Raw genomic sequence first — 9,295 nt, forward strand, 5'->3', positions numbered from 1 at the left:
AATGTCAACATACACAGCCTTCCTCTCAAGATTCACTGCCTTCTGAAGATGTCTTATTTCTGTAATTCTCCCACATATTCCCTCTGAAGAGTCTTAGAGATTCCTACAGTAGACAAAAGTGACCATCACTTGACACTTCATATTTCAAAATGAATAATTCTTTTATCCTTGAAGACACTGGTGTGAATTTGTCATTCCCTTTCCCTCCACCTCCCTCCCAAACTCAAAATCCAGATCAACAGGTGATGCCCATGCCTGAGAGTCTCTATCCTTTGAAAGAAATCACAGACCATATAATAGGGTGAATGACCCCTTCACCTGATAAAAGAACACTACTCATTTTCGCTTGTACAAGACAACCAATTTTTGAGTTGATGAATAAAAAGGACAATTATCATTTCTGTGCCAGAATAAGAGTTTATTAAGAGGTTAATAAAGGATTTCCATGCATCTCCAAAGACCAAAAGAGCAACAAGGGAGATTTATTCTAATTAGGTTCCCATTTCATTGCATGTGCATTAACTCGATCCCATTTAATGTAATTACTTTTAATTCACATTTAGATAAGTATCTGTGAAAGCATAACTTGTTATGTAAATGTGGCATTGTGATGATAGATATTATTTGATCCTGTTGTAGGTTTTCTATGTGGCTCAGAAGACAGGCTGAGCTAAAGGATTGAGCCTGGGAATTCAGGCTTAGCGCTAGACCCGAGCGCTAGAAGCTTGTGCTAGTGGAAGAGGTTCCTGCCTTAGTCCGCAGCTGGTCACTGTTGGAGATGTATGCGTGGAGCAGAGTTGAGATGTGGCTGAGGCCCTTTCTTCCTGTGGGCAGCAGGGCCCCTAGCACACAAATGTGTTACAAGGTCCGCATCGGGCACGTGGGGCGCAGATACTGGGTGGGCAGTGTCCAAGGGGCTTGTCGCATGCATTGGACGTGGCACAGGGATTGCAGGGGAGCCTGGAGATAGAAAATCATTGGGGCAAGTTAGAATATAATGAGCTGAAGAGGTAGAAAGACAGTAAAAACACTCTGGGTCCTTCTTTGGGCTTGAACCAAAAACTTGACATTTTGTATATAGTTCAATCAAGATTACTCAACCCCACAGCACCCTCATGCAACCAAAGGAAGAAATTAAGAAATTCATCCTCACTTGCAGTCCTCGCTCTCCAGCAGGCCCCGGTACGTGTTGATCTCGCCCTCCAGCCGGGCCCGGACGTCCAGTAGCACCTGGTACTCCTGGTTCTGCCGCTCCAGGTCGCCCCGGATCTCCGCCAGCTGGGACTCCACGCTGCTGATCAGGCACTGCACCTGGGCCAGCTGGGAGCTGTAGCGGGCCTCGGTCTCGTTCAGCGTGTTTTCCAGGGAGTTTCTCTGTGGTGGGAACATGAAGGACATCAGGGAGGGGCTCCTCTAAGCCTTTCTCTACGTGGTTCCAAAGAAGCCACAAGCATCCAGGTCAAGGAGAGTGCCTGGTCCCCAGGGGATGCCCGGGACTCCCGTCCCCCACCCGGCCCTTCCCACCGCAGGGCAGGTCTGAGTCACACACACCAGGTTGTGCTGGGCCTGCAGCTCGATCTCCAGGGCGTTGACCGTGCGTCTCAGCTCGATGATCTCAGCCTGGGAGGACTGCAGCTGCTCCGAGCTGGACACCACCTGCTTGTTGAGCTCCTCGGTCTGAAATGTCCAAAGGGGAGAAGCCAGGATCAGGTGCTGCCTCCAGGGCCCCAAGGGGCCACAGTCCTGCATGGCCATGCACCTAGGCACCCACCTGCATGATGAACCACTCCTCCACGTCCCTGCGGTTGGTCTCCACCAGGGCCTCGTACTGGCACCTGGTCTCGTTCAGCACACGGTTCAGGTCCACGGTGGGCGCCGCGTCCACCTCCACGTTGAGGCGGTCTCCAATCTGGCTACGCAGGGAGTTGGCTTCCTGATGGAGCAAGGGCAAAATATAAAATATCACAAAGGATCCTGATGCCTACCTCTAAGAAAACGCAATTCAACTTCTGATAACTTGAGCTTTCAACAAGCCCTGTTCCCTCTGATCCTTTCATTAACTGTGTTCTGCATTTAATGCATAGTCTGTATAGTCCACTTTACAAAGTGCTTCCAAATCCATGATTTCTTCCATCTTTCTTAGTCAGTGTGTTTCTCCTCATTTAATGAGGTAGGGGGTGGATTATACAACCTCTTATGTTGTTGTTTTTTATGTTTTTTAATGTAACGTTCCTTGTGATCTATAAACTTTAATTTTAAAAAAACATAGAAAAATAAAATAAAATATAAAGAGGTGCAGTGATTTGCCCTCAAAGCTAAGACATGATGGACCATGATTTGTACTCTGGTCCACTAATACCCAGTTCAATATTTTTGCTAGGATACCACATAGGCTTTTATGTTTGGTTCTTAATCATGGGTAATAACAAGGATAGATTCTGCCTAAAGAGAAAATAAAGAATGCTCACTTTCTGCCATCTGCTAAAATCTGCCATCCTGGGATTACATAGATTTAGGTAGTATAGATTTCAGTGAAGGAAATGAGTATCTGTTCATTTTGTTTTGCCACAAACCTCTTTAGGGAGCTAGTAAAGCTTGGCACGGGGGCTTGGGTGGATGTCAGACATTTGAATTGGGTCTCATCTCTACCATTCAATATATAGCTTCTAGATGCCTCAATTGTTTCATCTGTAAAATGAGAACTGGACTAGTACTTACCTTTTGGGTTCTAAAGCACTTAGCACAATGTTTGGCAAATTAATAAACACTCAATTAATATGAGCTATTACTATTTTCATCTTTCTGGGTATTCTTTGCACAACCCATAGGTATTCTTTATCATTCAACTGCCCAAACCATGATGGTCAGCCTTTTGCTCAGTATTTCTTTTGGGCAACACTGAAGAGAAGAAAGACTCTCTGGAATAAAATGAGACTTGCCTTTTGTTTGCAGCCCAATCCTCTCAGCTTTGTGATGGGAGGCTATCCTGCTCCCTCTGGTCACAAAAATGGGAAATGGGGCTAGAAAATCTCTGCAGTCCCATCCAGTTCTGACCTGGGCCCAGAAGAGGCCATGGTTGCCTTGTGGCTGACCTTTCCTCATTCCTGGATTTGCCCCAACTTCCTTCAATCACATTCCTGCCTCTGGCAGGATTAGCAAAATCCTAATCTCATATCACAAATTTTCAGATGACTCACTCCTTACAAATCCCCTTTTTGTTTCGAGAACGGCTTCCTCAGCTAAGTGAGGCTTCATCAACAGACTCTCCTGCAGGACAGGCAAGTCTGGTCCTGTCGCCCTTGGGAACCTCACCTGCTCGTGGTTCTGCTTGAGGCACAGCAGCTCCTCCTTCAGGGACTCCACCTGGGCCTCCAGGTCAGCCTTGCACAGGGTCAGCTCATCCAGGATCCTGCGTAGGCCATTGATGTCGGCCTCCACCAGCTGCCGCAGGGACAACTCCGTCTCGTACCTGTGATCACAGAGGGATCAGGGAGAGAACGGGCAGGAAAAGGCCTCGTGCTGACTCTAGTTTTCTTTGGTTTGTCAGACAACTGGAAGTCAGGACCTGTGGGTTCTTACAACTCTCTTGTTTGTTTGGGTTTGAATACCAAGGAGTTCCAAAAAGGCACTAATTTTTCAAGATAAATACAGAGGCGGTGGCATTAAGGTGATAAACGCCCATCAGTTGTGAAGTTCCCAAAATTAATATGCTTCCCACATCCTTGTGATTGAATTCTTTGCATAGAAGAGCATGGGGGAACCATGAGGTCCCCACCAGCTCTCAGTGTGCTCCAGGGATGTGGCTTTAGAGGGGAGCACCAGGAGGAGTCTAAGGCCTGGGGTGCAATGGCTTGGTGGAGCTTGGGGAAACCCTCTGGGAAAAAGCTCTGTCAGTGTTTGTCAGTGTTGAGCACAGGCTAAAGGGAAGGAGAGAGGAGCAAGACAAGACGGATGAGCAGCCATGCACCGCGTGGCCACTCACTTGGTTCTGAAGTCGTCTGTGGCCAACTTGGCATTATCGATCTGCACCACCAGCCTGGCGTTCTCGGCCTTGTTGGTCAGGATCTGGAAGACCCAAAACGTTCTAGAATGAGCAAGGGCTTTGTCATTTTTAGCCAACAGCAAGCCCTACTAATCTGCTTTAATAGAAGGATCAGAGTGAGAAATCACAGTATATCTTATATAAGATAATTAAGTGCTATTCATTTGCAATAGTTGCTTAATAAATATTTGAAAAACCAATTTTGAAAAAGAACTGTCATGGAAATACACATGAAAATTATCAGCAGATAACTAATCTTCCTTTTTCTTTCTTAATGAAGCTATGCTGAGCAGCCGATAATAACATTTATCTTAAAAACTCCTACTGTGTGCCAGGCATGGTGCTAGGAGCAGAGGACACAAAAGTGAATAGGAACTGGATCCTGCCCTCAAGAAACATCCAGTCAAGTGGAGAAGAGAAACCCGTAAAGCAGCAATTATAAGAATTGGACCAGGGAAGCAGCCAAGTGCTCCCGCCATCCTGGATGGCTTAGAACTAGTTCCTCCTACGGAGTTTCCACTCTTTCTGTTTTACCAACCAATTTTTGCCCTCCCCCAACACTACATGCCAAGGGAAGCCCAAAGGCATCTAGGTCAGGACAATTAAGTCACATTAATTAGACAGCCAGAAGAGGAAGGCAGCGGCATCAGAGCAGCCAAAAGCCCAGAAATGGCAGGGAGGAATTGGTCCCATCGTTACAAGACTTTCCACTTCCTCAGCTTCCTTCCTGGGTCCCATCATTTTCCCTCACCTCAGGGCAATAATTCAGTGGTTGGTAAATGCAAAGAAGCATTCAGAGGCAGCTTTTGATCACAGTCTATTTAGGCAAACTGCTATTATGGCCACAGGAGACTGGTGAAAATTTTCAGACCTAACAGATCTGGGCATAAAACACAATGAACTGTCAAGAAACAAAACGGGAAGACCAAGCTTCGACCATCTGTTTCCATCACGCAGAGTGCACGTGCTATTTCCTAATCGCATCTCAGATTGTTTCCCTACAACCGTCTGCTGCGGAGGCAGTGAGGCCCACTCCCTTACCTTCTGCTGCAGCCCCTCGATGGTCCGGAAGTAGGACTGGTAGTCCGGACACACGAAGGGCACCTGCTGCTGGCACCACTCATGGATGCGGCCCTCCAGCTCCGCGTTCTCCCGCTCCAGCTGGCGCACCTTCTCCAGGTAGCTGGCCAGGCGGTCGTTCAGGAACTGCATGGTCTCCTTCTCGTTGCCATTGAAGGAGCCCTCGCAGAGCCAGCCGCAGCTGCCCACGTTGGCGGGGATGTTGCAGGCCCCGGGCAGCGTGCAGCCGTGGCAGCTGGGGGGCACGCAGGGCCGGGAGGAGCAGCTGGTGCGGCAGCTCAGGTTGGGCAGGCAGCAGTTGTACGACATGGCGCTGGCAGGGTTTGCGGAGCCTGGAAGGAGGAAGAGTCCTGGTTCTCCTGGGAGTCTGTGCTTCTCCTTCCTCTGGGGAGCCTTTATATCCCATCTGCAGAGGGCGTGGACATGGAATGTGGCCCTTTTAAACCTTTTTAATCATTCAGTGAGTCCCCACTGTCTGTTATATGTTTCCTCAGAAGAGTCCCTCACCTCATAAAAGACTTTATTCGGGCTTCTCGCTAAGTCAGGACTTCTCTTCCAAGGGCTTCAGAGTGTGGCTTCAAAGAGCTGCCCTCATGAAAGCCCTGGCCCTCATTACAGGGTGTGGCAAGCAGAGGGACAGTATGACTGCTTTACTTCCTGGCTCGGGCGCACGGATTCCTTGGTGAGACTCTGGCTCTTCTTGCTGCCATGAAAAAGCCTGACACAGCCCATGTGTATTTTCTAAGTCAAATTTGCAAATGCCAAATTCATGATTCTGGAAAAGAGGAGTAGATCATTCTGGAACAGCTAAAACAGCATAGTTCCCAATGGCCCCGTTTCCTGGTGTGGTGAGCCTGGTAGCCTTTAATTTTCCCCTTTGAATTTCAGTTAACTAAATAACAAATGTTCACTAGGATCATGGTTTGTAAAGGGCAGTGTCTAGACACTGTGGGGCAGGGAAAGCAGGACAAGTGCTGTGGCTGGAAATCAAGAATGGAAAGAGGGAAGCGGACTTGGCCCAATGGATAGAGCAACCGCCTACCACATGGGAGGTCCGCGGTTCAAACCCCGGGCCTCCTTGACCTGTGTGGATCTGGCCCATGCGCAGTGCTGATGCGCGCAAGGAGTGCCGTGCCACGCAGGGGTGTCCCCCTCGTAGGGGAGCCCCACGCGCAAGGAGTGTGCCCCATAAGGAGAGCCGCCCAGCGCGAAATAAAGTGCAGCCTGCCCAGGAATGGCACTGCACACGCAGAGAGCTGACACAACTTGATGACACAACAAAAAGAGACACAGATTCCCAGTGGCGCTAATAAGGATAGAAGCGGTCACAGAAGAATACACAGCAAATGGACACAGAGAGCAGACATCCAGGGGGGTGGGGGAAGAGGAGAGGAATAAATAAAAAATAAATCTAAAAAAAAAAAAAAAGAATGGAAGGAACTCACTCGCTGAGCACCTGCAGAGGGCACATGTGGTGTTAGCACTTTTCACAAACATGATCTCGTTCACTCCTCACTGAAACTCTTCAAGGTAGATGATATCGTCCCCGTTTTACAGGTGGGCAAATCAAGGCTTAGAGGGTAGGAGTTAGTACTTTGTGAAACCAGACTTCCAACACAGGTCTCTATTTCTCTATTCTTTCTACTATATCATGCTGCTTAAGCGTAGATGGCCTATCCATCCTCATTTTTTTCTGTTTGTTTCTTTATTTTTTTCTTCCTAACTTTTTAAAACAGATTACCACTTCCTCCTCTCTGAGCTCTCATTTTACCCTGAGCATGACTGTTGCCACAATTTTCTCTCTTTCCACCACCCCTGTGAATTTCCGAAGGGCAGTATCTAATCCACCTTTGAATCACCACTCAAGTCATATAGTACACAGCAGATATTCAATAGATGTGAGTTGGATGGTTGAAAGAATGAACATAAAATAATCATCTGAGGCAGGAGATGATAAGTGACAGGGGAATAGTTTAGATACTCATGAGAGAGAGAACACACTGAGCCTTGGAAGTTCACAGAAATGTCAACTTTTATGCTAGAATGGGGAGGCTTTTAGGAAGAGAGAAGCGGGGAAGAAGGTACGGCAGATGGGGAAAATGGTGGACTTGCAGGAATGAGGGAGGAAAGCCCAAAACAAAATTTGAAGGACCCAGGTAAGTCTAGGGAGCCAGGAGGGGAGAACTGTGAAAGGGAGTGGAGTAAAATAAAACTGCTTCACGGAGGTGGCGGCCAGATGGTCAAGGTCCTTGGTGGCAAAGCTAAGGTGGTTGGATTTCCATGGAAGCAGCAGAGGCAATGTAAGCTTTTGAGCCTGGGGGATGTGATCAAAGATGTTTTAGGAAATGGAGGTAAGGCTGGATGCAGTGGGCCTGCAGGGAGTTTATTGCAATAGTCCAGGCAAGCAGTAGAAAGACTCCAAATTTAAGTATCTGCAGGAGAAGTGCAAAAGAAGAAATTGGTATAAGAACTGTTTTCACAGGAACAACTTTTTTAATTAACAGTTATTTAAATAAGTGGGATGGGAGGGAAAGAGTCACAAATGACAGCAAAATTTGGCAAGCATAAGAATTTAGGAGAAAAACTACCATTCACAGAAATACAGACAGCAGAAGAAAACATTGTTTTGTGGGTAAACAATGAATTAGCCCACTTCATTCAACAAACATTTGCTAAGCACTTCCCAGGTGCCAAGCACTGAAGCTACAGTGAAGAGCAAGAGAGAGAAACCTACAACCCAGTGGAGAATATGCCCCAGGCAAGCAGATGACACATGCTGTGATGGGGAGGCACCAGTATATAGGAATATGTAGCAGTAGACCTAGTCAGATTTAATGGAGATCAAGGATGGCTTCCTGGAGGAAGTGATGCTTTTGCTGAAACCTGAAGCAAAGCAAAAGAGAAAGAAGAGGAGTGTCCCAGGCAGAGTCAAGGCAGGTGTGAAGGCCAAAAGTGAGAGACATTGCATTTGGGCATGCTTCCCATTTTTCACAATAGCTTATATAGGAAAAGATAATAATGTATGCCTCTCTGGGATAAAATGGCAAGGCTTCCCTCGCCAACTGCTCTGAGGACTCAGGGGCTCAGTATTGTGAGACACACACTCCCAACCCATTCACCTTAATACGGCTGGGAAGCTCTGCATAGAGAAATTGAATGAAGCTCAGTGGAGGTGGTGTGAGGCAGAGAGAGTCAGGTGAGAGTGGATGGGGAAGCAGGTGACAGGCCACAAAGGACCAAGGAAACCTCATCGAAGAGTTAAAATTTCAGCCTCAGGACAAGGGGGAGCCATTGAAGGTTCAAGGATTTCATCTTTGACAAGCTGAGTTTGAAGGAATGGTGGACTCCACACAGGGAAATGTTCAGCAGGCACTTGGAGTTGCAAGACTAGAATTTATGATGGGGGAAATGGCAGATAAGTTTTTAGCACAGATGTGAGAATTAGAGAAGCAAGCCAAGGGAGAGCATACAGAAGAACAGCACAAAAGGGCTCAGGACTGAACTCTGGGGAATTCCTCAATTAGTGATCAGAAGTAAAATGAGTCAGAGAGAAATGGTAAGAGAAAAGGAAGAGAAGGAGCTCATGGCACCACAGCAGGCCAGGGAGGAGAGCGCTTAACCGCCAGGTGCGGCAGAGGGACCGCATCAGAACAGGCTGTGGAGAACATCTTAGATGTGTTGACCAGGAAGTTGCTGGGACCCTTTGGGGCCACACAGGTGTGCCTAGTGTATACAGTGACTGTGTTCTTGCCCACACTGGCCTTTGGTAAACTGCAATATTAAACATGCAGAGTTGAGTATCGATTATCGAGAGACGTCCTGCCACAATCAGTTTGCACGCCCATTATGAAGCTTGGAAGCTTTGGTCTTATCAATACAGACTTTCATACAATATTTGGATTAGGATTTAAGCAGGTTAGAGGTCAGAGAAGGGTGCGCCCCAGCAGAATTTGAGCCTCACAGCTATAACTACAGATCAAAAAGCAGGCTGCTCTGCATTTTGCTCTCACTTGCCTCCCTTCCCCTCCTCATGGAGATCCTAAATGTCAAAGTGGTCGGGAAGAGAGGGAAATCTTGGAAAAGAGTGAAGTGAGGGATCTTCATGATTATCTCATCTAACCCTCTTATTTTATAAGTGGGGAAATAGCATTTACACATGTTAAATAATCTCAT

General features: G+C 47.3%; 1 protein-coding gene across 1 annotated transcript; it reads right to left on the minus strand.

The window, feature by feature from the left end:
* Nucleotides 1-410: 410 nt before the first annotated feature.
* Nucleotides 411-5,507, minus strand: LOC101445879 (keratin, type I cuticular Ha3-I). The gene is made up of 7 exons (XM_004471638.4): nucleotides 5,084-5,507; nucleotides 3,983-4,065; nucleotides 3,313-3,469; nucleotides 1,772-1,933; nucleotides 1,552-1,677; nucleotides 1,154-1,374; nucleotides 411-960 (listed from the first exon to the last, which is right to left on the minus strand). Exons 1-7 carry the CDS (start codon nucleotides 5,429-5,431, stop codon nucleotides 843-845), a joined length of 1,215 nt encoding a protein of 404 aa, XP_004471695.1. The 5' UTR covers nucleotides 5,432-5,507; the 3' UTR covers nucleotides 411-842.
* Between the last annotated feature and the right edge of the window lie 3,788 nt (nucleotides 5,508-9,295).

Source organism: Dasypus novemcinctus, chromosome 21, assembly GCF_030445035.2.
Source record: "Dasypus novemcinctus isolate mDasNov1 chromosome 21, mDasNov1.1.hap2, whole genome shotgun sequence".
Lineage (NCBI taxonomy): Eukaryota > Metazoa > Chordata > Mammalia > Cingulata > Dasypodidae > Dasypus > Dasypus novemcinctus.

What these genes read in the sequence shown, in the direction of transcription:
- LOC101445879 (XM_004471638.4), bottom strand. Translation starts at nt 5,431, where the DNA reads ATGTCGTACAACTGCTGCCTGCCCAACCTGAGCTGCCGCACCAGCTGC. An exon ending in ACAGACGACTTCAGAACCAA is followed by an intron (nt 3,470 to 3,982) that starts GTGAGTGGCCAC and finishes CTGTGATCACAG; the next exon opens with GTACGAGACGGAGTTGTCCC. An exon ending in CTGGAGAGCGAGGACTGCAA is followed by an intron (nt 961 to 1,153) that starts GTGAGGATGAAT and finishes TTCTATCTCCAG; the next exon opens with GCTCCCCTGCAATCCCTGTG.